This window comes from Thalassophryne amazonica, chromosome 14, assembly GCF_902500255.1.
Source record: "Thalassophryne amazonica chromosome 14, fThaAma1.1, whole genome shotgun sequence".
Classification (NCBI taxonomy): domain Eukaryota; kingdom Metazoa; phylum Chordata; class Actinopteri; order Batrachoidiformes; family Batrachoididae; genus Thalassophryne; species Thalassophryne amazonica.
The window spans coordinates 69,392,391-69,420,030 of NC_047116.1; the positions used below are offsets into that span (position 1 = coordinate 69,392,391).

The following is a 27,640-nucleotide window of genomic DNA, read 5'->3' on the forward strand; positions in this document are numbered from 1 at the left end:
GTGAGAAAAGCCACCAAGACACACAGACAACCCAGAAGAAGAAGTTGTTAGCCACAAACAATTTGCACTGTCGTGAAACCAGCTTGTTAATTTGGTTATTTGATCAGTAAAGATTTACTTGCATTGCTGTGTAAAACTTGAAATCAGCTAATATGGCAGAGCCATGGTGGGGGAGTCATTTTGTGATCTTAAGGACAGATCTCTAGTGTTCATCATAGTTGGGACAGATTGATATCTGAAAGATATTTCCTAAACAGTTACGCATTTTGAACGTTTCACCCTGTTAAAGCTGGATATGTTAAACATCAAATGAATGGAGGTTTGTGAGGGTTTTCACCATCTTTGATCCATCACTTACTTTTCTTTTCTTCCAAATCAAATATCTGTCAATCTTGAGCATTAAACGCAGCCTTAGGGCCCTGTCCCACTGGCGTTTAGGAGGATTTGCACATGAAATGAGGAGACAAAAGCTGAGCGTCCGCAACAAAGGTGGGCGGAAATGACAAATGTCCCGGGGTGGATCAGCGAATACCTGAGGAAGAAAAGCGCATATAACAGGGAACAGAAGCGAAGGCGACCGCGGAGGCACCCCCATGAGGGGCACAGCAGCCTTGGTGCCCTCGCTTCATCCGTGCCCACTCTGTCTGCATGCGCAACATACCATTTGCGACCGTGATGTGGCCGTGCTGGGCACGCGTCATATCTGTTTTGCACGCTGTCCCGGTCTGCCGCCAAGCCGCGCCAACCCGTCAGTTGCGAATATCAGCGGATGACAGGGGATATGCGGCATGTTGGTTGTGTATGTCCTGCGTATGTCTTCAGTATGTGTTCAGGCAGTGATGCGGATCTCATCCGCAGCAGGATTTTTGAGCAGCTCAAAAATCCTGACTGCGGACATGCGTGCCTCTGCGGATGATCACGGACGTGTTCGGATGGCGGCCGACTCATACAGGAATGTTACACAGTTATTGCGGTTGTTTGGCGGATGTGGGCCACTTTTGTGCGCATTCCATCTGCAAATCCTCCTAAACGCCAGTGGGATAGGGCCCTTACTGCTTACGTTTTTAGAGAGAACTCGAAGCATTGAAACAAATAGAATATGAGTTTATTCACTGAATATCACACCTACTCCTATGTGAAAATGGAATTGACTGTGTACTTTCTTTCTTGCTGTGTTTGTGTGTTTAGGTTAGCGTTTGGAAACTGTAACGGCCTGGCAGTGGTGGACTACATACAGAAAACCATCCTGTTGTGCGTGGCAACTCTGGATCTGTACGGAGCCGCCGACCCCTATCAGCGCCTTACCCGATCCCCCCGCAGGAATAGACAGTCCACCTCAGGTACCCTAAGACAGAAGCACACCCTGGTCCTGTCATGCACGTCCGCATCCACACTTTACACCACAATGCAACTACATAAGTGTAAAAGCAGTCACCATGTTCAGGGTACATGGTCTCTCATTCCTGTTACCTTCTTTTGCAAGCGTTTTTTCTGTCTTGCTTATCTGTCTCTTTTCCTCCTCTTAGTCAAGACCGATAAATCAGGCAGATGCTACACTTTACTGATTATTAATGTTTTATAAATTTCATATCAGCGAAACTCTTTTTTGTTATGTTTCTTGGATAATTGAACAGCACTGCGCTGAATGTTTACAAGTGTCCTATCAGTCAGACTGAGTTATTTTGACCTAATTATGTGGTTGAATAAGCATCATTAGTTTTTTCCCCAGTGCTAGGAAAAAAAAAAAACTCAGAACCTGTACAAAGTTGAAGGTATTTGGTGCTGTAGAAAATGATTTAGATATATCAACAACTGTCACAAAATACCAATGGGCAGCAAGTTAAATCCACAGCGACTGGTTACTTTATCACAGATCAAGAACACATAACGGGCCAGTCACACTGGGAATTGACATCAAATTTGAATTGAAGAGCTGTCACCTGTTACTCATGGCTTTGTGTTGTCACTTTGTCAACTTATCCTATAGTCATCTATTACTCAGAAATGATCTTTAAACGAGAAAACAAAAATAAAATATGCTCAAATTAAATGGCTTGACTAAATCAAAAGTAACCACTTCCCTGTGATTAGCATGAAAGGCATAGGTGTATTGGAATCGGATGGCAAATCAGTGAGTGAGTGAGTCAGCAAAATTTCTTTCAGTAACTGTAAAAACTGCATATTCAGGTCAAACATTTTGCATTCTGATCAATACAGGTGAACACCAGTGAACCTTCTATTCAGTCCTGTGAAAAACAGTTTATTGCTTTTGTGAGTTGAGATAAGAAACAGCCAAATGATCCCCAGGCCAAAGAAATTCCTCTGGAGGGAAAACAGTCGGGCAATTTGACCTTCAGGTTTGATAAGCCTGTAATGTTGTGGTTTGAGCAGTGAAAAACACTTTTAACAGTTCCACTTGAACAACCAAATCCCAATTAGACTTCAGACAACTTTATTGATCCCAAAAAAGGGCAATTATGTTTACACTCCAATTACCTCAGACAAGATACAGCAATTAATCCACAATTATTACTTGTTTACCGTAATAATGGCACACATCAAAATTAAAGACAACACATATACATTTGACATTGTTTATGTGCACTAAACTTGAAGCAGTCCGTCATCCGAATGGAGGCAAAGTGGGTGAAGGCCGCTGCAACTATAAGTCGCGCCGCCAGGATTATGAATTAAGAATATTCCCAATTATGAATTAAGAATATTCACCGGCCTCTGAAATCTTCAACTTCAACTGCAAGGCACGCATCTGCTCCAAGATGTCATCCAATTTGCGTCTGAGTTCAAGAGTCATTGCAGTCTGTGAATGCACTGCCTTGCCAACCTTGTTAATCATGACAGACAAGCGAGGGGCCATGGCTCTTGATGCCACTGTCTTGCCAATTTTCTGGTAGATCAGGGCAGCACATAAGCCAAGAACTCCAGGAGTCAAGAACATAGCCCGCAGGATGTGTTCCATCTGGGCACGTAGGATCCCCTGGTCCTGACATTCTTGTAGAAAAAATGGTGTCAATAGCGTTCAGAGACCAGCTGATCAATTCCATGGTTAATCCAATAGTAGTCCAATAGATCCAGTATCCAATATAATTTGAGGAATTCACAGTCTGGTGAAGTAGGGACTTGAAGGTTAAAGCAGAGAACAGAGATAAGGGAGAGTGGAGGAGATGTGACCGCCCTCGTCGGAGTCCCAAGCTGTTTCCACTGATCATCTTTAACCCTCTGGGGTCCGAGGGCATTTTTTGGACAGTTCACTCTCCTGGCATAAATGTTTTATTACTGCTGTTAAAAGCTCACCCTGCATCCCACAATCAAGTTTTTTGTCTCTTTTTTCAGGACAACCTGTACTTTCAGAATATATATATGCTTTTGTGGTGTTTTATAAGTGTAATAAAGGTTTACAATCATAAATAAGAAAGGAAAAAAATAATTATTTTCACACATATTTATTCAAAACAGCAAACTATAATAAACAACTATTTTGACACTTTATAAAGGTTGTTTGGGGTCTTTTTTAAAATAATGTACAAAAATAAAGGTTTTAAAATACACACAAATGCACATTTTGAACAATATATACAAAATGGTCTATGCATTTTGTTTGTCTTTATGCTACATCTCAAAGCAATTTCTGTCTGCTATTACACAAAGGCTTAAGCCCCTTTCACACCGGGACTGCTCCCAGTTGTGTCGTGTGTTGTCATGACAACACTGCGTGAAGCAACCCAGTGCGCAGAAAGGAGGTGGTTTCAGCGCAAGTCAGAGCAACAGGACGGTACTCAGCGTGACTGGAAGCCACACCCTCACAAGACCACATTACCCGATGCCAATTTATGATTCCTGCTGTGTTCCATTGTTCCCGAAGTATAAATCATGCAGGATTGTTTTTATACCATGTACTCAATGCAGTAAAAACTACACGCTTAAAAAAAGACCACAGGAAAAAAAATGCTGATTGCAGCTGCTTCTCTGTGTGGAGCTGTCTGGTGAAGAGAGGCACTGTGAAGCAGCTTCTTCTCTCACAGATGTGTTTAAATAAAATCCATAAAAGTCCTGCTCACAGACTGATTGCCAGAGACATCCAGTAAAATGTCTGGACATCTCCAGTCCAGTCACGGACGGTTCGTTCACGCGCGCACATGTGAACAATAAAAAGGAAAAAAAAAACTGTCTGCAAGCAGTTAGTTCCTTTATCTCCTCAAACTCTCTCACCACAGTTATAAAAAGAACAAGAAATGACATAAGTCCTGCTCACAGACTGATTGCCAGAGACAGGACATATCAACATCAAGTAGAACTCCAGACATCTCCACATTTGCTCACGGAGGGTTCGTTTGTGCACAGTCTGGCTGCAGCCAAAGTGTGCAATCTGATTTCTCTGTGCAGAGAACCTGCAGGCTGCGTCCTCACCTCCTCTCTGCCCCCTGCTGCGCACCTGATGCAGAAATTCCTGCGTCGTCATGACGCAACAGGGAGCAACTGGGAGCAGCCCCGGTGTGAAAGGGGCTTAACGCTGATCACCTCCATTCATATGTACAACGTTGCGCTTTTACACATGGAGCCAGCAGCCACAGGGTTCTTCAAATAGCATTCACATGCCACAGAGTAACAGATCACTGCTCCTAACAATCTTTGGCCTACCATGTGAGACTGCTCTGCCCTACAATTGGATATTGGAAAACCATGTGACGGTGAACCAATTCCGACTGGACAGTCAAATTCCGCACATCATCACACAGCTTCTATGAGGAGTACAAAGATGGTGGATGGATAGCTCGAAAGTCCGTGGAGTTAACCTTTCAGCAAAAAAAGTAAGTTTCTATCTCATATCATTAAAAAGTTATTTATAATTTAGTAAAACTTGTCCTCAGCCATCGTATACAACAGCGTCAGCCCCAGAGGGTTAAGATGTTTCTACCATTTACCTGGGGTAAATTCAGTTGAATGGGCATGATTTGGAAAGGCACACACCTGTCTACATATAAGGTCCCACAGTTGACAGTGCATGTCAGAGCACAAACCAAGCATTAAGTCAAAGGAATTGTCTGTAGACCTCTGAGACAGGATTATCTCAAGGCACAAATCTGAGGAATGGTACGGAAACATTCCTGCAGCTTTGAAGGTCCCAATGAACACAGTGGCCTCCATCATCCATAAATGGAAGACATTTGACTCCACCAGGACTCTTCCTAGAGTTGTCCACCCATCTAAACTGAGCAGTTGGGGGAGAAGGGCCTTAAGCCCCTTTCACACTGGGTCTGCTTTGTGTTGCATATACTTTGTATCTAATAACGCAGGAATGTCTGTGTCATTTGCGCACAGCGGGGGGGGGCAAAGCTTGAGGAGGTGAGAGTGCCGAGGACCTCAGCTACAACTAGACTGTAAAATGAGCAGGTGTGCACTCTGATTTCTCTTCTAGTTTATATTTGTTCCTGTGACCGCAGAGCTGCAGCCAGTGTCCGTGAGTGGACGTGGAGATGTCCTCTATGAGGAGATATACTGGATGTGGACATGTCCTGTCGCTGGCAATCAGTCTTTGAGCAGGACTTAATGGACTTTATTTAAAGTAGACCTGCATTGAAATAAATGCAGTCAGATCTTTGGACCAAAAAATGACATATTTACACATAAGATCCTTCTGAATGTAGTAAAGTAAATCTGCAAGCTCAAATCTGTCATTCAACGGAGAAATTTTTGTTTAAACAATGACAAATTTACAGCTAAAATTTGGCCCTCCACAAAACTGTCATCACATCCAGGATGTTGCCGAAACGTCAGAGAGAAGACCCTGTCCCAGCATGCATTGAGCGTGCCATCTGTAATTTGTGGATTTACGTCAGTTTGCATCTCTTACAAAAGCACCTTTTTATTGTCTTATACGGAAGGATCGACTTTTTTTAAAACTTCATATTGGCTTGCGGTACATTTGGTGAGTATACATTTCTTTTATTTTTGCCTGAAAATTATTTTTGGGGACTTTTTCATACGCCCATTTGATTGAGTGGTGTTGCATTGAAAATCTACTGTCTTTAGCTTACCGCCATTTCAAGGTTGTTTATGATCATTTTGCCTTTAGACTAGATCTATATTTGATCATATTTCCCCAGAGGCACTCCATGCAAGCCAATATTTTCTCACGGGCAGGGCTGGGGTCGGGGTTACTGTGATGACCCACTCACATGCTGCGCTAGTGAGCTGGCTGGCACAGTAACCCCTTGCTCACACTGCCTCTGGTGTTACCATTGCGGGGTACGGATGCGGGACCCGCAAAGAATCCAAGTCATTAAAAAGATACAAACCTCTCTCAGTGGCCACGGAGCTCTGTGGCTCCGGTTACCGAGACCGTGTGGCACTGCAGATTTTTCCGCAAGAAGTCTATCCTTGCGGCTGCCGGAGCATTCTGCATCAAAACAGCAAGCGTAGTCTCTGGACTTGTTGCCAAGTTGGCCGCACCTCCATTCAGTAGACAGGGAGGTGGAGCCGGAGTTGGCCGCAGCTCTGCACAGCAGACACAGGGGTGGTGTGAGTGGCCCGCTATGGTGTTTACTGAGCCCGCAGACTCGGTAAGCTCATCGGAGGCAGTGAGAGCAAGGCGTAAGGGTTGGGGAAGAATGTCGCCTGCTGTAGACGTCGACGCTGATCTGAGCATGCAGAGCTGTATCTCGCATTCATTGCAGCTTACTTTTGGATGTTGAAACCAGGATGTGTATAACAGTAACATTACTAACAGATAAAATTGCGGGATTTCATTGCGGGATCGGACTGAAGGTGCTAGCACTCCGTCTTCTCCCTTGCGTCACGGCAATGTCCCGGATGTACAAACAGTTTTCGCGGAGGGCCAAATTTTAGCTGCAAATTTGTCATTTTTAAACAAAGATTTCTCCACTGAATTACAAATTTGGGCTTGCAGATTTACTTTACTGCATTCATAAGGGTCTTATAAATACATTTCAGCTATTTCTTTCTGAGATCTGACCACATTTATTTCAGTGCAGGTCTATTTTAACACAATCGTGAGAGAACTTGAAGAGGTGAGCGCAAGGAGCTGCACCCAGGCTGTGATGAGCATTTTTTTTCCTTTTAATTGTTCACATGTGCTCTTTGAGTGGTATAGTTTTATTGCATTGTGTACACAGTATAAAAAGTTTGACAACAATCATGAGTGATTTATAGCTCTGCAACAATGGAGCACAGCAGGAATCATAAATTGGCATCGGGTAGCATTATATTGTATGGGTGTGGCATCCAGTCATGTTAAGTACCGTTAAATTGTCTCAACTTGTGAGAAAACTACTTCTGTTCTGTGTCCTGTGCTCAACGCCAAATAAATTAAAAGTTTCATTTTTTTGTGTCCGTTTCGCGTTGCCCTTTGCATCCCACACGGTATTGTGGTGTGAGGTTGCATCAACTTGGCGTCGTCATGATAGGCCTGGTGTGAAAGAGGCTTTAGTCAGGGAGGTGACCAAGAACCCGATGGTCTCTCTGTCAGAGCTCTAGCATTTTCTGTGGAGAGAGGAGAACCTTTCAGAAGGAGATCTCTGCAGCAAACCACCAATCAAGCCTGTATGGTAGAGTGGCCAGACAGAAGCCACCACTTAATAAAAGGCACATGGAAGCCCGCCTGGAGTTTGCCACAAAAAGGCACCTGAAGGACTGAAAAACAAAATTCCCTGGTCTGATAAGACAAAGATTGAACTCTTTGGTGTGAATGCCAGGTGTTATGTTTGGAGAAAACCAGACCCTAAGCACATAGCCAAGATATCAAAGGAGTGACTTCAGGACAACTCTGTGAATGTCCTTGAGTGACCCTGCCAGAGCCCAGACCTGAATTTGACAGAACATCTCTGGAGAGATCTGAGAATGGCTGTGTACCAACTCTCCTCATCCAACCTGATAGAGCTCGAGAGGTGCTGCAAAGAGGAATGAGCAAAACTGCCCAAAGATAGGTGCGGCAAGCGTGTGGCATCATATTCAAGAAGACTTAAGGCTATAATTGCTGCCAAAGGTGCATCAACAAAGTACTGAGTAAAGGGTAGTGTTAGATATATTTGTGTGTTCAGTTATGGTTTTCTTTATTTGTTTTCTGTACTTGTTTGGGTATTAAAGTAGTTATCTTACTGAGGATTGTATTCTTAGTTTTCACTCTTATTCTTACTTTCCTTTGTTCTCTGTTGGTATGTGCATGTCGAAACAGATTTAACCAGTTTTTTTAACCATTTAGGACAAAGAGAGTTAGGTTACATTATAAATCATATATGTTCCATTACTGCACAGGTCCTGAGCAGGGGGTTGGACCTCCCTCAAATGCCCACGTAAACTCATTGATAGGGTAGCTGTGTGATGTTACCTGGTAAACATATAATGTACTAGGAGAATACATTATGTGCTTGCAACTTTGACGGTGGTTTTGAGGCAGATACATGCAAACTTACTAAAATAGTTGGTTGGACAAGCCATTACAGTAAAAGGGCCGTGCTCACTCGCTGTAATGACTGACAACTTTCAATCTGTTATTACTGTAGAACACTTTCTAATTTTGCATGGCAGATGTGACATGACACGACAATTTAATAAAAAACCGCCGTGGTCACTGCTTACACCTGTGTCAAATTTTAGCACCACCAGATATTCATGTAGATTACATTAAAGTTGAATGAATGTCAAATTTCCTAGTGTAACTGGCTCTGAATTCATCCACTTCTTTTCTGTCTCTCACAAACAAAATGACAAAAAAACACCAAAATCCATGCTTGTGCACTTTTCTACAGATGAGCACTATGATATGTGCATATTTACAGACTGCCTGTCACTCTATGATGACACTTTGATGCATGATGTCATTTAATTTGTCTGTCCTTTCTGTTTTTAGTCCTGCTTGATTATAGTCAAAAGCCACAGAGGTCTCTTTACATTCCGATCCCCGTCTTCCTTGTCCCTGCTCCTGATCTGGCCTGGCGATGGCTCAGAAGAGCCTCTTCACACGTAGTTGGTGAAAAGATATTCAATACCCAACACTGCCATGACTGTATTTGATCTGAATTTGGGTTCAAATCACTGAGTGATTTTCTATTTTAGATATATGCGTCCCTTTAGTGAATGATTTTAAACTTTTATATTACATAAATCCCACATGTGTCCCTGAAAATACAACACAGGCATTCAAGTCAAGGTAGATGCAAGGTTGAATTTGAGCTTTAGAGCCAATTCTTTTGATTTGCTGTTGCATAAGTGCTTTTATTGATTACCACAGCACTTCGTGTTCACAACTTTCTCTTTGTAAAGGTCTCTCTGTTGGGTCTTGGCAATCGATTTGGGGAAGGAAGCAAAAAAAAAAAAAAGAAAATTGTGCCCTTTTTATGTGTTTTTACTGTGGGTGGTGATGGCCGTCATGCTGACTACTTTCTATGCTCACCTTTATGGAAATTAAAACATGTTGATTAAAAAAATTATAATAATGATAATAATAATAATAAAAACACACTAGAGGACATAGCGTGAAACTGTTAAAACCCCTTTTTCCTTTAGTATGTCATGTGATAGAATAATTTAATAATATATTAAAACTATAATCAAATGCTAGGCACAGTATCAACACTGTTTAACAGATTTTATTGTTGCTGCTCTATTTTCATTTCAAAACATTGCTCCAGTTTTGCCTCTTGAACATAACGCTTTGTCTTGCAACATTTTTAGCTGTTGTCACCACTCTTGTCTATATATATGTGTCAGTCAAGCTTAGCATATTCATCTCATAATATACAAGGTCTATTAGAAAAGTATCCAACCTTATTATTTTTTTCAAAAACCATATGGATTTGAATCACGTGTGATTACATCAGACATGCTTGAACCCTTGTGGGCATGCGAGAGTTTTTTCACGCCTGTCGGTTACGTCATTCGCCTGTGGGCAGTCTTTGAGTGAGGAGTGGTCCACCCTCTCGTCGTTTTTTTCATTGTTTATGAATGGCTCAGAGACTGCTGCTTTGTTTGATCAAAATTTTTTCAAAATTGTAAGGCACAACTGAGTGGACACCATTCGATAAATTCAGCTGGTTTTTGGTAAAAAAATTAATGGCTGATGAGAGATTTTGGTCTGGTAGTGTCGCCGTAAGGACAGCCCACGCTGCCTGACAGCGATCTGCGTTTCGAGGCGGCAGCATCTCGCCGTTTCAAGTTGAAAACTTCCACATTTCAGGTTCTGTTGACCCAGGAAGTCGTCAGAGAACAGAGAACTTTCAGAAGAAGTCGGCATGAGGAGTTTATTCGGACATTCCATTGTTAACGGACATTTTGTAATGAAAGAACGTGCGGGCAGAGTCGCATGTCGGGCCGGACCCGACCGCGGGGGGTCGCGACAGGAAAAACACCTCCGTTGGAAACCTTAACGGACAAGTTGGAACATGCCCAAGCTGTTAAACAATTTCTCAGTTACTCACTTGTTGAAAGCCATCAAAAGCCCCCTGAATTTTACAAATGGTTTTCAACACGGAGGTATTTTTCCTGTCGCGGAGCACACAGATTCGCCGAATCGTCACGGAAACGACTCGGCGAATTTGCGCGCACGTCTTTCATTAAAAAATGTCCTTAATAATAATAATAATCTCTCATCAGCCGTTAAACTTTTCACCGAAAACCAGCTTAATTTCTCGAATAGTATCCACTCGGATATTCCTCACAGGTCCAGAAAACATTTTGATAAAGCAACGAGCGTCGTCTGGAGCAGCGTGTGAAACAAAGGAATTCAGCCGAGAGGGCGGGACCACATCTCACTCAAGGCCTGCCCACAGGGAAATGACGTCACCGACACGCGTGAAAAAACTCACGCATGCGCACGAGGGTTCAAGCATGATTGGTGGAATCGCACGTCATTCAAATCCATATAGTTAAAAAAAAATAAAAGGGTCGGTTTATTGTCTAATAGACCTCGTAATTTATAATTTGTGTGTCAATTTATTGAGGCTTCAAACATTTTTGGACAAAATGCAGTACCTTATGTTCTTTCAGTCAGCATTTGTTTATTTTTAACAATCCAATTATTTGATGTAACAAACTAGTAATTATGTGAGTGAATATAACGCAAAGTTCACTTCTTCTGAGATACAGTGTGGTCCACTGAACAATTACATCTTCCTTGCTATGATTTGGAGCAGTAGTGGTTGTATCTTGTCTGTCCTCCCCGAACACTAATTCAATTGGTGCTTGCTGTCATTTTCTTTTCCTCTCTAAGCCTGTGTGTTTTTCTCTCTCCCCTCCTTCCCCCTTCCCTCCCTTCCCGTCTTTCCTGCCCATACCCCCCCCCCCCCCCCCCCCATCATTTTACCATTTTTCTTCATGTTCTTTTCCACCATCTGGCCATGCACTTTTCTCTCAACATCTTCCCTGCATTGGCCATGATTACTTGCTCTCCATTTCTGCCATCTGTCCTTCTGTTCTTACCACTTCACCTTTCTATCTTAAATCCACTTATCACCACCTACACATTTTCATCTTTCCCAACCCCATTCTTTTTTTTTTCTTTTTTCATTCTCCCCCTCTCTTCCCTGCCCTCTTCCCACCATTTGGTGACTCTGTGGCTGCTGATGTGGGCATGCGGGCCTGCCTGACAGAGTTTTGCATGCGTGGCCTGTCTAACTTTTATTCAGATTCAAAGAAAAGGATCCGTACATCCTATCAGAGTAAGTCAAGCCTTCCTCAAGGCTGTGGGGGTCTGTGTGTCAGACGTGGGCATTGGGTGGCTGTGGTCACATTTAAAGGTGGCAAAATCATGCTAAGACAACAGGGATGTTGGAGTAAGTTGATGTTGGAAGCAAGAGGACACGCCAAAGATATGAGTGGAATTATCTTTTTCACATCAGCAGACCTGCCAACTATTACACAATTTGCATATCTGGTTCACTGGTTATAATGTTGCACAGATGCTCTCAAAACTACATAAAAGCATTGCAACTGGAAAAATAACATGAGGTGGAACAGGTCTGGGAGCATGTGATAGTTATGCATGTTGCGATATCCACTACAGAACCACCCTGAGTCCTCAGTGGTAACCACAAGAGCAATTCCATCCCAACTTCCCAAAACTAGCCATCAATCAGTTACAGCCATGTGATGTCCAATTTTAATTTTCAATTTCAATTTATTTTCATTTATATAGCACAAAATCACAACAGAGTTGCCTCAAGGCGATTCACACAAATAAGGTCTAACCTTACCAAACCCCAGAGCAAGCACACAGGTGACAGTTGTAAGGAAAAACTCCCTGTGATGATTTGAGGAAGAAACCTCAAGCAGACCAGACTCAAAGGGGTGACCATCCGCTGGCACTACTGATGAACATCTGCTGAACACTACTGGCCAGTAGATGGCAGTAGAGACTGTGAAAACTTGACAAAACAAAATCCCAGATAATCCGTGTCTGCTACGTTTAAGATGCGTGGAATTTAATAAACGCAAATTAAATTTGAGATATCTTATACTGTATATATTACTCTGGAACAAAGACGACAGACAGTGACATAAGCAGGACTCTAAATAGCAAACAAGAATTGATTGCAGTGATTCCAATTGAAAATAATGGAGAAGCAACCTGGGCTTCTTCTGGCATTTTGACATAAAACAAACACAATAACAATGTCTATAAACCCAGAGAATATATTCACGAGAGTTTTAGGCACAATATACAAAGGGTTTAATGCTGTTGTCCGTGTGGAGCCTGATCAGAGTGTCCCAAATGCATTTCTCCTGTTGTGAACTTTTACAGTACCCATAATGCACTGCGCACACACCATGTCCACATTAAAACCTTTCAAATTAGTGCAGTACTTTAAAACTAAAACATATAGCTGATATTTTCACTTTATAAAACTTCAGACGTGGCGTTAATTTAAAATTTTAACCATAAATTAAAACTGTATGCCTCTGGATGACGTGATATTGCCAGCGTATCAGTATGGGGTCAAAAAAAGAGCTTTTTTCTTTTCTGTGACCAGTTCTCCTTTGCCTGCAGAAGATAGAGCGGTTTCTTCTGGAATCAGCTCTCCTCTATTTGTGGAGGATAGAACTGCACATCTACTAAAAAAACATTTAACAAGTAGGTACTCAGTTGATTTGAAACTTAATAAATGTTTGTAACTATAAAGCTTTGTTCACCACGCATCCAAAAATATGTTAGTGGTCTAAAATTTATCGGACCAAAACCTATCGGATGATAATTGGTCCGATGATGGTTTTCAAAGTTACCTGAAAAGCTAATCCGACAATGAAAACATTAGCTTCGATGGTTAGCGGATGAGCAGAAGTGTGCCCACCACTGATGATCCACAGTATCAAACGCAGCACTAAGCTCAAACAACACCAGAACTGTAGTGATGCCCAAATCCACTGCAAGGAGATCATTCATTCTCAGTAAGGTGGTTCACAAGCTGCTGTAAAACCCCCTTTTTCAGAATTTTAGAGCAATATGAGAGATTTGTTATTTGTCTATTGTTTTTCAATTCACTAGGGTCAAGATTAGATTTCTTAAGTAATGGTTTAATCACTGCAGATTTTAAACGTTTAGGAGCAGATCCAGATATTAATGAGAGATTAATAATTTGCAACACAGTTGGCCCAAGAGTGGGCCACAGGTCCTTAAACAGTTTTGTTGGTATAGGAACAAATAAACAGGTTGTGCTTCTTGTAGACATTCCGAGTTTCGTCAGCATGCCTAGTGAGATACTGTCAAATTCTGTAAATCTAGGTAATACCTCAGTAATGGCGCGCACCTCAATAGCAGGGTGTAGTGGCTGGGTTAAGGCATGCTGGGATATGTTTAACCTAATGTCTTCTATTTTCTTCTCACAGTAATCCAAAAAATCTTGTGATGTAAAGGGAGAGTGATTTACAGATTTTTTTTTTTTTTTCATTTATATGGCGCCAAATCACAACAGAGTTGCCTCAAGGCGCTTCACACAGGTAAGGTCTAACCTTACTAACCCCCAGAGCAACAGTGGTAAGGAAAAACTCCCTCTGAGGAAGAAACCTCAAGCAGACCAGACTCAAAGGGGTGACCCTCTGCTTGGGCCATGCTACAAACATAAATTACAGAACAATTCACGGACGAATATACAAGAAATGCTGTTGGTGCACAGGACAGGAGGGTCGCCAACACAAATAGTTTTCTCTGGGCCCCTCCCCAATCGGACCGGGAGTGACATGTTTAGCCGCATGTTCTCCTTGAATTGCTGGCTGTCTGAGTGGTGTCCAAAAAATGAGGTGGGCTTCATAGATAATTGGCAAAGCTTCTGGGGAAAACCTGGTCTTGTTAGGAGAGACGGCATCCATCCCACTTTGGATGGAGCAGCTCTCATTTCTAGAAATCTGGCCAATTTTCTTAAATCCTCCAAACCGTGACTATCCAGGGTTGGGACCAGGAAGCAGAGTTGTAGTCTTACACACCTCTCTGCAGCTTCTCTCCCCCTGCCATCCCCTTATTACCCCATCCTCGTAGAGACGGTGCCTGCTCCCAGACTACCAATAACCAGCAAAAATCTATTTAAGCATAAAAATTCAAAAAGAAAAAATAATATAGCACCTTCAACTGCACCACAGACTAAAACAGTTAAATGTGGTCTATTAAACATTAGGTCTCTCTCTTCTAAGTCCCTGTTGGTAAATGATATAATAATTGATCAACATATTGATTTATTCTGCCTTACAGAAACCTGGTTACAGCAGGATGAATATGTTAGTTTAAATGAGTCAACACCCCCGAGTCACACTAACTGTCAGAATGCTCGTAGCACGGGCCGGGGCGGAGGATTAGCAGCAATCTTCCATTCCAGCTTATTAATTAATCTAAAACCCAGACAGAGCTTTAATTCATTTGAAAGCTTGACTCTTAGTCTTGTCCATCCAAATTGGAAGTCCCAAAAACCAGTTTTATTTGTTATTATCTATCGTCCACCTGGTCGTTACTGTGAGTTTCTCTGTGAATTTTCAGACCTTTTGTCTGACTTAGTGCTTAGCTCAGATAAGATAATTATAGTGGGCGATTTTAACATCCACACAGATGCTGAGAATGACAGCCTCAACACTGCATTTAATCTATTATTAGACTCTATTGGCTTTGCTCAAAAAGTAAATGAGTCCACCCACCACTTTAATCATATCTTAGATCTTGTTCTGACTTATGGTATGGAAATAGAAGACTTAACAGTATTCCCTGAAAACTCCCTTCTGTCTGATCATTTCTTAATAACATTTACATTTACTCTGATGGACTACCCAGCAGTGGGGAATAAGTTTCATTACACTAGAAGTCTTTCAGAAAGCGCTGTAACTAGGTTTAAGGATATGATTCCTTCTTTATGTTCTCTAATGCCATATACCAACACAGTGCAGAGTAGCTACCTAAACTCTGTAAGTGAGATAGAGTATCTCGTCAATAGTTTTACATCCTCATTGAAGACAACTTTGGATGCTGTAGCTCCTCTAAAAAAGAGAGCTTTAAATCAGAAGTGCCTGACTCCGTGGTATAACTCACAAACTTGTAGCTTAAAGCAGATAACCCGTAAGTTGGAGAGGAAATGGCGTCTCACTAATTTAGAAGATCTTCACTTAGCCTGGAAAAAGAGTCTGTTGCTCTATAAAAAAAGCCCTCCGTAAAGCTAGGACATCTTTCTCATCACAAATTGAAGAAAATAAGAACAACCCCAGGTTTCTTTTCAGCACTGTAGCCAGGCTGACAAAGAGTCAGAGCTCTATTGAGCTGAGTATTCCATTAACTTTCATGACTTTCTTTGCTAACAAAATTTTAACTATTAGAGAAAAAATTACTCATAACCATCCCAAAGACGTATCGTTATCTTTGGCTGCTTTCAGTGATGCCGGTATTTGGTTAGACTCTTTCTCTCCGATTGTTCTGTCTGAGTTATTTTCATTAGTTACTTCATCCAAACCATCAACATGTTTATTAGACCCCATTCCTACCAGGCTGCTCAAGGAAGCCCTACCATTATTTAATGCTTTGATCTTAAATATGATCAATCTATCTTTGTTAGTTGGCTATGTACCACAGGCTTTTAAGGTGGCAGTAATTAAACCATTACTTAAAAAGCCATCACTTGACCCAGCTATCTTAGCTAATTATAGGCCAATCTCCAACCTTCCTTTTCTCTCAAAAATTCTTGAAAGGGTAGTTGTAAAACAGCTAACTGATCATCTGCAGAGGAATGGTCTATTTGAAGAGTTTCAGTCAGGTTTTAGAATTCATCATAGTACAGAAACAGCATTAGTGAAGGTTACAAATGATCTTCTTATGGCCTCGGACAGTGGACTCATCTCTGTGCTTGTTCTGTTAGACCTCAGTGCTGCTTTTGATACTGTTGACCATAAAATTTTATTACAGAGATTAGAGCATGCCATAGGTATTAAAGGCACTGCGCTGCGGTGGTTTGAATCATATTTGTCTAATAGATTACAATTTGTTCATGTAAATGGGGAATCTTCTTCACAGACTAAAGTTAATTATGGAGTTCCTCAAGGTTCTGTGCTAGGACCAATTTTATTCACTTTATACATGCTTCCCTTAGGCAGTATTATTAGACGGTATTGCTTAAATTTTCATTGTTACGCAGATGATACCCAGCTTTATCTATCCATGAAGCCAGAGGACACACACCAATTAGCTAAACTGCAGGATTGTCTTACAGACATAAAGACATGGATGACCTCTAATTTCCTGCTTTTAAACTCAGATAAAACTGAAGTTATTGTACTTGGCCCCACAAATCTTAGAAACATGGTGTCTAACCAGATCCTTACTCTGGATGGCATTACCCTGACCTCTAGTAATACTGTGAGAAATCTTGGAGTCATTTTTGATCAGGATATGTCATTCAAAGCGCATATTAAACAAATATGTAGGACTGCTTTTTTGCATTTACGCAATATCTCTAAAATCAGAAAGGTCTTGTCTCAGAGTGATGCTGAAAAACTAATTCATGCATTTATTTCCTCTAGGCTGGACTATTGTAATTCATTATTATCAGGTTGTCCTAAAAGTTCCCTAAAAAGCCTTCAGTTAATTCAAAATGCTGCAGCTAGAGTACTGACGGGGACTAGAAGGAGAGAGCATATCTCACCCATATTGGCCTCTCTTCATTGGCTTCCTGTTAATTCTAGAATAGAATTTAAAATTCTTCTTCTTACTTATAAGGTTTTGAATAATCAGGTCCCATCTTATCTTAGGGACCTCGTAGTACCATATCACCCCAATAGAGCGCTTCGCTCTCAGACTGCAGGCTTACTTGTAGTTCCTAGGGTTTGTAAGAGTAGAATGGGAGGCAGAGCCTTCAGCTTTCAGGCTCCTCTCCTGTGGAACCAGCTCCCAATTCAGATCAGGGAGACAGACACCCTCTCTACTTTTAAGATTAGGCTTAAAACTTTCCTTTTTGCTAAAGCTTATAGTTAGGGCTGGATCAGGTGACCCTGAACCATCCCTTAGTTATGCTGCTATAGACGTAGACTGCTGGGGGGTTCCCATGATGCACTGTTTCTTTCTCTTTTTGCTCTGTATGCACCACTCTGCATTTAATCATTAGTGATCGATCTCTGCTCCCCTCCACAGCATGTCTTTTTCCTGGTTCTCTCCCTCAGCCCCAACCAGTCCCAGCAGAAGACTGCCCCTCCCTGAGCGTGGTTCTGCTGGAGGTTTCTTCCTGTTAAAAGGGAGTTTTTCCTTCCCACTGTAGCCAAGTGCTTGCTCACAGGGGGTCGTTTTGACCGTTGGGGTTTTACATAATTATTGTATGGCCTTGCCTTACAATATAAAGTGCCTTGGGGCAACTGTTTGTTGTGATTTGGTGCTATATAAAAAAAAATTGATTGATTGATTGATTGAAATACAACTCCCATCTCTGGATGGAGCTGCACCTTAAACGGAGAGAAAAAAACAAAATCAGGCATCAGAAAGACAAGAAATAGTGTATAATTTGTCAGCATTAATCAACAAGAAAAACAGAAGAAATACTAAGGTGATCGCCGGCCACTAGCCCTAAGCTTCAATGAAAGACCCAGAATTTAGGTAAAGTTGAGGCTGTGGCACGCTCCATTTCCTAATAAAATGAATTAAAAGAGTAAAAAGTGTAAAACAAAACTGTACCAGTATGCTAGCCATACGAAAGGGAAAAGAAGTGTGTCTTACTGTAAGTTTGGACTTGAAAGTCTCCACAGAATGTGACTGTTTTATTAACGCAGGAAGATCATTCCACAGAACAGGGCATGATAGGAGAAAGCTCTGTGACCCGCAGACTTCGTATTCACCCTAGGAACACAAAGTAGTCCTGCACCCTGAGAACGCAAAGCCCGGGCCGGTACGTAAGGTTTAATTAGGTCATCTAGGTAGGGAGGTGCCAGTCCATGAACAATTTTATAGACTAGTAGCAGAACCTTAAAATCTGATCTCACTGGGACAGGAAACCAGTGAAAGGATGCCAAAATGGGTGTAATGTGGTCGAACTTTCTGCTTCGTGTCAGAACTCTGGCTGCAGCATTACTGCGGTAAACCAGAAAATAGAACATTGCAGTAGTCCAATCTAGAAGAGATAAACGCATGGATCAGGGTCTCAGCATCAGCCATAGACAGGATGGGACGAATCTTCGCTATATGTCGCAGGTGGAAGAAAGCAGTCCTGTAATATTTCTAATGTGGAAGCCAAAGGACAACGTAGGATCAAAAACTACCCCAAGGTTCCTCACTTTGTCAGCGTGATGTATGACACACGGACCGAGGCGGAGCGTTAACTGGCCAAATTGATGCCAATGTCTCACTGGACCAAGAACCATCATTTCATTCTTATCAGAGTTTAAAAGTAGGAAGTTTCTAGACAGCCAGCTTCTCACTGCTGCAAGGCAATCTTCTAAGGATTTTATGTGAACGAGATTACCATCAGTGAAAGGTAATCCCAAAACGCCGCAATATGTGCCCAAGGGGTGCTATATAAAGGGAGAAAAGCAGGGGGCCTAAGACAGACCCCTGTGGAACCCCAAATTTCATGTCACTAAGATTAGAGGTAGTGTTACTGTACAAAACACAGTGAGAATGACTGGTCAAGTATGACATCAGCCAGTTGTCCATGAATAAGTGTTGCCACTGTGTCGAACAAGAACTTTGAGTTATGCTTGTTTTTGTTGATCAAATCAGAGTAATAGGTCTGCTTTGTACCCAGTAATGCATGCTTATAGTCTAAGATAGCATCACTCCACGCAAGATGGAATACTTCTAATTTTGAACTATGCCATTTCCGTTCTAGACCTCTAGCCTTATGCTTGAGGTCACGCAAGTATTCATTGAACCAAGTGTCAGTGTAGGCTCTCAGTTGTCCAGGTGGTTTCCATAGTAGAGAAGCTTAAATCTTTGACTGGACTGGGTTGCTTGATGTGAGGACATTTCGCTTCAAATCACAGAAGCTTCCTCAGCTAAAATTCTTGCTCTGGTAGTCTGACTTCTGTCTTGACTCTTGTAGAGAAGAATAAACCAGAAGCCAACAAAAGCTGGAGTTTTTTAACCTAACCAGACCCCACCTACCGAGAGGCTGACTGCTATAGGCTAGTGACTAAACAATAGCTCTAATTAGCACCTATTGTGCTCTAGTTAGCACTCTCCTAATGACAGGATGGAAGCCTCCCCTGAACCAAGGTTACTGTGTTTTTGGGGGGTGTGGTTTTAATAAAGGTGGCACAATCATGTCGAGTGTAGTGTTGAGCGCTGAGTTTAAACTATCCACAAGACTGTCTACTGATCAGCCATTTTACAAACATGAAGCTAAGATATCAGGCAGTCTAGCTTCAAGTTCAGTCGTGGTTGAGGAGTTGATGTGTTGCCGCAGTGATAAATAAGGTTGTTGTTCCACTAAACATGGCAGTGAAACTGTAAACATAAGTAAGTGATCAGAGACCACTGATGCAAGAGTCATGATGTCAGAATTTGTGACAGCAATACCACGTGCGAGAACTAAATCCAGGGTATTTCCACTCATGCATCAAATCCACTGGCCTATTCCTATTGCTGGGACCAACATTGCTGTTCAACATTGAAGCACCAATGCGCTGGATTGTGGCCAGATAAAAGTGCCACACAGCCAAAATGTCATAGCTGACAGTTACATCACAATACAAGTACTAAGCCTCTCTGTATAAGTCATATCTGGTTTAACGGTCATTGACACAGTCATTCCAATGGCAGCAAAAAATTGTCTGAAGAGATCCAGCAAAGATATGCAGTCATCAGCTTTGGTTCGTGATTAGAAGTCTCAAGACCATACATTAGGACATGTGAGCAAGTAGAGCGTTTTACTTGTTTTCCCTCCTGCAGCAAAATGTCTAATGTTACTCCTGATTATAAGAAGACCACACCCAAAGATCACTTGGAGACAGCAGCCTTTCACCTATGTCAAAGAAAACTATCACCTCTTAAGGGTACATCTTGTGGATAACACATCATCTTGCTTACAGTATTTAAACTGAACAAGTCACATGGATGTTTGGTGAAACATCCATCCATCCATCCATCCATCCATCCATCCATCCATCCATCCATCCATCCATCCATCCATCCATCCATCCATCCATCCATCCATCCATCCATCCATCCATCCAAGTCCAAGAAGACATCCAGTTGCTGCAGGCTAAATTCAAATAAATCGCCTACCTGGATGACTGAGAACCTTGATCAACAGACTGTTGCTAATGTAAAATAGAGGCCAGGTCATTTCCAGGAACATACACAAATTTGGTGTATTGCCACATCTTAAGGACCTTAAAGCTGTGGATTGTAATCATCGTCCTCAAAGACACCCTAACCTGCACATTTTATTTTATCTCTCTTTGTGCTGCCAAAAGCTGGTTAGCTCATTCAGGTGTCTGGAGGTCATGCTTACTGGTGATGCTTAGGAAAAACATACCACCTGAGCATCGTGCCATAATGGATGTTCCCTCTCAATGCAAGTATTACATCTCACCTTGGTCTCCTTAAGCAGCTCCTCTTTTGACAAAAAGACACTCCAACAGTGCCCAGATATTCTTCAGACCAATATAGTACCAAAGCCATCCAATAATTGTCTTCGGTCTTTGTTTGGCATCCAGCTGTGTCAGCAATATACCAACATCGGAAGCACCAGGACTCCTTCATCCAGGGAGAGAGCGCTGCCTCTGCAATGGGACACCTTCAAACCTCACTTGACAGCAGTGGAAGATGGTTGTCCTTACAGAGAGATAGGACATTCTATATGTCCACTTGCATGTGTCACCTCAGGTTAGGACCTGAGCACCATTGGGCAGTAGATGACACTTTAGTACAACACCAGTTGCCACCCTCAAGAGACATAACCGGTGGTGCTCTCTGGCTGTTTTGTGTGTCCTGAGGATGCGGATTCCAGCAGCTTAGCATAGAAACACATTTCTTTAGGTTTTGAGTTGTGCAAATGTTTTTTGTGATGTGCAGAATCCACAATCCAAAAGGAGTTCTCCACAGCATGGTAAACTATCTGCAAGACTTGATATTATTAACATGTAACTTACTTTCAGTTCCAGTCAGGTCAGGGAGTATGCACTTGTGCTATCCACTGCAGCATTCACCACACAACAGAACCCCCTTGGATCCTGGTAAAGCAACCAGATACAGTTAAGTTTGAATGTCAAAGGAGCTGCAGCTCCAACAAAAGTGTAGTGCTGGAGCTCTGCCTATCATTAGATGGCTAACGGCAGACACCTGTTTCCCAAATGACAGCAGACTGACAGAGCTGATGTTATCTCACACATAAGGCATGTCCGTGGTGTGCCATACCCAGTACGGCTGCAGCTGCCGTGTGTGATCTGTGACCACTGCATTTGTGCACATTGTGACTGCTGCATGTGCACAGTGTTCACTGGCATTTAACGTAGCCTGTCTGCTGCTTCCTGGCCAGTGTTTTATGAACTTTGTTTCATTTTATTTATTTATTCATTTTTCCTGATATCATGGGTTTGGAGTTTCTGAACAACCTGGTGCTTCACAGCCTGTCACACAGCTAGGGTGTATGTCCTTGTGTGTGTGTGTGTGTGTGTGTGTGTGTGTGTGTGTGTGTGTGTGTGTGTGTGTGTGTGTGTGTGTGTGTGTGTGTGTGTGTGTGTGTGTGTGTGTGTGTGTGTGTGTGTGTAATGAGTGGCGTGTAAGGGGAGATTGTGCAATGAGTAAATCTGAGTGCCGAGTCTTTTGAACATGATCAAAACACTTGCCACATCAAGTGCCACCACGCATGTGGCATTGTGTGAAGTGTTTATGGTGAATAGGGATGTTGTTGTTGCAGATAGTGTTGCGTTGGGTGGCTTGTACTCCACGCGCCTCTAAGGGCCACACACATGCCTTCTGTGTGAGAGGGGCCTACGCTAATATTAAAGATTTGAATAACAGATTTACACATTATCAATATACTTGACTGAGAAGGTTTGAAGAAACATCTAAAATACATTTTATTGTGAGTGACAAAATATGAGAGAGTGAAGAAAAGAAGAGGACCAACTGTCAATTGTTGGATCCATGGAACAGGTCTGCTGAAACAATAAAAGGCATGAGCACATAAAGTACTGATGGAATAAAGACATCCTATGCAGTTTCAGAACTCAAAGAGAACTTACTGAAAGTTTAACTGTCCACTGTGTGCAGAATGGATGGTAATGAAAATCTTAAATAATAGACATCTGTATGATCTATAGAGCAGGTTGCTCTGTGGATATGAGTTGGACTACCAACTCGTAGATTTGATTTTGATTTTAAGGCTCTGTATTGCAGCATACAGTACACTGACTTGGTTCACCCAGTTGGAAATGGGCACCACCCTTTGCTTGGGAAGTAACCTGCAATGAACTGGCATCCTGCTGAAGGGGAGTTGTAGACTCTCATTCATGTCACACAGTATCCAGGAATAAGCACTGGTCTGATGGGCCTCTTGGCTTGTGTTGGTCTTGCTTCTGCTTCTTCTATAATTAGTGAGGAAGTCTGTGTTGTCTTATATTTAATAAAAGCTCTATTAACACAACTTTTCACCCATAGAAAAATGACATTGCAGCATAATTCTATCAAGACTTTACCCCATTAAGTTGGAGTCCCTCCCGCACTGTTCTATTTGTCATTGCACTGCATAAAGTTAGATATTTTCTATGTGAACAATTTTGTAATGTTGGCAAGTCTACAACTGTATATCTGGTCTCTATTTGGCCAAATTACACATACAGATGGGATGTAATTAAAGGAAAAACCTGAATGAGTGGAGAAAAACTCCATAAGGCAACCACAGGGCACAAGTTTGAAAACCATGTGAAACACAAACTCACAAGATTTCATCACATCCAAACCCCTATGAGAGGTTTTGGGCTGTTGTGAATGTTAGATGCTGCTCCCCACCACCTTCATCAAAACAAGTCCCAACGGTCAAGTCCCAAAGAATTGTATGGTCAATGCCAAGGTGCATTGTTGTAGATGTAAAGACGTAGTGCCTCCACACCTTACCAAAACACTTTATGTTGGTTTTTCCTTTAATTCCTCACCTGTCTGTAACTGTCCTTTTCCATTCATGTCCAAGGGGTTGTCCTTTGCAGAAAGAAAACAGTTCCTTTAACAGTTATAAATATTATATGATGTTTTTGATGTATATTTTAACTGAAGCATAGTTTAGTCGGGTGAATAAAGTCTTGTTCATCCACTGGGCTTTGTTAAACTATAAAGTGAAGTTTCAATGGATGATTACAAAGGAATTCTTTATTTAATACAATAATAAAGACATAGTCTTTGTTAGAAATTGAAACAAATTAATCAAAAGATCTGTGGTGACACACTTAGGTTAGTAATGAAGCCGCAGTGAACTCAACTTCAACTCCCCCCATTTCAAGTTCACTGAAAGAGAACGAAGACTGCAAATTTCAGCGTGCATGTTCTGTGTGCATTTTAAAAAGACGTTTTTGCCCTGTGCCTGGTGCATGTGATGGAAGTTCAGTTTAGTTGTGATCAGATTTGTGTTTGTTCTGTTTTGTACTTTGATCATATGTGCGCATTTGGGATGGGGTTCACATAACACAGATGCCCAATTATGTTCACGTGGACATTTTTTTTCAGTCTGCAAATGGTTTTGAGCCATTCAAAATTAATTTGAAGATGCTTCTTCCAAAATGCTGAGAAGGGCAGCTATATTGAACACCTTGTGGGTTTAATAGATGATGTCAACCTGCAAATTACCAAAAATGACAATCCAAAGATTCTTGATAAAATAAAGGTCATCAAAGCTCTTTCTGGGGCATCTGTGTGGTTCACCTCAGCTCAGTGCATGTGAATGATGTAGTTTAAATGACCTGACAGACTCTCTATCGTCTTCTTGCCCTCGGTTGTCATTGGCGGTGGCAGGCCTTACTGAACTCTCTGACAACCAACAATCTGTTGACATGGAGAGAAGCAAGTCACCTACCTCAGGTAACGTGCTGACACACCCCAGAAAATACGAACAACATCCATGTGCTCTCCAGCACATTTGCTAGTTTTGTTTGTTTTTATTTTTTTATTTGTATTTTTTACTTGCACTCTTTTCTAATGCTGTGCAATTCATCACCAGACGTTTTAAGCTTTGTGAGAATGACAGCTTTTTGAAAATGTGAGTGTGCTGAGGACGTTTGCTGAGCGTTTCACATTGTCATGTTCAAGTATGAAAGAAAAGTATTTGGAAGTCTTCACAGTGGCAAGTGTTTGCATGAACTTGGACCACTGTGTTGCAGAATCCAGTGGGATAACTGATCCATTCTGTCACAGGCTTGTTTACCATGATTTCTGTGTTGTGTTATGTGGTTGTTTTTGACAAAGGTCAAAAAGAGAAGCAGCATGCACAGTATACAGGATTGCAGTAAGCTAAGCTCTGCAGTTTTTGCTACAGTCTCTATCTTTGATAGTGCCTCTGTCTCTTTTTTCCTTTGTTTTAGTGTTTTAGTGTTAATTTTAGTAATTCAATTATTTTAGTATTTCACTTGTCTAGTTTTATATTTCAGTATTTTATTTAGTGTTTTTTTTTATTATTATTATTCTGGCTCATGTGCTATCAAATTCCTCTACTTCCTTCTTCACTGAGTGTTACAGGACGTTATGCTGCATTTACACATAGGCAGGACGCGTTACGTATGTCATATTTGCGTCATTCTTGGCACATTCCTGACATGACTTAACACATCTGAATAGGTTTCTTAATAGTGTGTGTTGGTGCGTGATATTCATGATTTTCATGGAGCATGTTTTTGGCTGTCAAAAAATCTTCCACGAATGTCACACACCACCCTCATTTTGCCTCATATCGTGGAGGTTGCAACTGAGTGTGTTGATCCATCTTGATTAGTGGTGATCCTTAATAGAGCATGAAAGTGTTCTTCTCTGATGTGAGCACAATTAATCCCTGCTGCACCGCATTCAGTTTCATTGCTGCAGTATGCTGAAGAAGGACAGTGATGCCAAGTCTGCTAAAAGTTTCATTGGGCAAGCAAGCGAGACGAGAGCCGAGTGGAGCCACACATCTGGCTCTCTCCGTCTCCTCCTCTCTGCACCACTCCATGCCACAGAGCCCAGCTAACCATGCAGTCACAAAGGTCTTCTGCTGTGGATTTTGAGGAGCAAACTGGATTGATCTGAATTGTTCAGCAAGTGATGGTTGGAGGAATACAGGTGTGTGTGTGGAGACAATTCGCCTCATTCACAACGTGACAGAACTTAATGCGCTGTTACACATGATAGCGCGCAACAACACGGAACATTATTCTTGACTGTGCGTAATGGCTCCTGATAATTCTCCAGCAACACGTGCCATTAATCGTAACACGTGGTAACAGGTTGCAACAGTTCCTGAGGACACCTGAGGCCTCTGCCCCGTATCATCACATTTGTGATCAGCAGCCAAGAATGTCTACTTTGTGGCTTGCCGTCATTATGTGTAAACACAGCTTCAGAAAAACATTAATTTTTTAAATGCCAGTACTCACTTCAGGGCAGCTTGTCCTTAAGTTGGAAATGAGTGGCTCCATCAAGGCCAAATTAGCCACTGATGAGCTCAACTCCAGTCCCACTGGGCCAGTGGACTGTGACTGGGACTTTTGCACTTTTTGTCCTCAGAGATCAAGCTAACACACTACGTTGATGTCGTTGACAAAGGCGATGATCCCCCATTGCTGACCACTTTGAAACAATATGTACTGCCGCACCAGACAAGGCCATCTTGTTCAGCACAACACCTGTTTTGCTGTGGCTGTGTTGTGTGGGTATGGCAGCTAAGTAGCTGGCTGCTGCAGCTCACACGCGCGTTTGTACGTACAATGGGAATGTTTCACTTGCATTTCTGTTGTGTCACTGCTCTGGCTTTTGTAATCTTTCCACATCATTTGTTTTGATAATGGCTTTCTGCCACACTCTAACATCTGGGAAGTAACTGTTCTTTGGAAGTTAATTTTACAGGATTATAATTGGCTAGATTGTATGCGTGCTTGTGTGCATGCATGTGTGTGTGTGTGTGTGGGGGGGGGGGGGATAAACCTATGCTTCCAGCTGATCCCACGACTGGTCAGCTGACAGCATGTTCTTGAAAGCAACCATCATATTGAACATATTTCAACTTAAAATATATATATATATATATACAACCCCAATTCCAATGAAGTTGGGACGTTGTGTAAAATGTAAATAAAAACAATACAATGATTTGCAAATCCTCTTCAACTTCTATTCAATTGAATACACCACAAAGACAAGATATTTAATGTTCAAACTGATAAACCTTATTGTTTTTGTGCAAATATTTGCCCATTTTGAAATGGATGCCTGCAACACGTTTCAAAAAAGCTGGGACAGTGGTATGTTTACCACTGTGTTACATCACATTTCCTTCTAACAACACTCAATAAGCGTTTGGGAACTGAGGGCACTAATTGTTGAAGCTTCATAGGTGGAATTCTATCCCATTCTTGCTTAATGTACGACTTCAGTTCTTCAACAGTCCGGGGTCTCTGTTGTCATATTTTGTGCTTCATAATGCGCCACACATTTTCAGTGGGTGACAGGTCTGGACTGCAGGCAGGCCAGTCTAGTACCCGCACTCGTTTACTACAAAGCCACGCTGTTGTAACACATGCAGAATGTGGCTTGGCATTGTCTTGCTGAAATAAGCAAGGATGTCCCTGAAAAAGATATTGCTTGGATGGCAGCATGTGTTGCTCCAAAACCTGGATGTACCTTTCAGCATTGATAGTGCCATCACAGATGTGTAAGTTACCCTTGCCATGGGCATTAACACACCCCCATACATCACAGATGCTGGCTTTTGAACTTTGCTCTGGTAACAATCTGAATGGTCTTTTTCCTTTTTTGTCTGGAGGACACGACGTCCATAATTTCCAAAAACAATTTGAAATGTGGACTCATCAGACCAAAGCACACTTTTCCACTTTGCGTCTGTCCGTTTCAAATGAGCTTGGGCCCAGAGAAGGCGGCGGCATTTCTGGATGTTGTTGATGTATGGCTTTCACTTTGCATGGTAGAGTTTTAACTTGCACTTGTAGATGTAGTGACGAACTGTGTTAACTGACAATGGTTTTC

The 27,640-nt window shown here is 41.9% G+C and overlaps 1 protein-coding gene across 10 annotated transcripts in view; it reads left to right on the forward strand.

Annotated features, from left to right (window-relative positions):
• Positions 1–27,640, forward strand: part of stxbp5l (syntaxin binding protein 5-like) — a 773,590-nt gene that overhangs the window by 601,139 nt on the left and 144,811 nt on the right. For 8 of the 10 annotated variants that reach the window (XM_034186808.1, XM_034186799.1, XM_034186803.1 and 5 more), the window contains exons 18-20: positions 1,189–1,340; positions 11,622–11,690; positions 24,425–24,490. In XM_034186808.1, the coding sequence (XP_034042699.1) occupies positions 1,189–1,340; positions 11,622–11,690; positions 24,425–24,490 (287 nt within the window). The remainder of the gene's footprint in view (positions 1–1,188; positions 1,341–11,621; positions 11,691–24,424; positions 24,491–27,640) is intronic. The other 2 variants (XM_034186804.1, XM_034186806.1) reach the window with 1 other exon arrangement.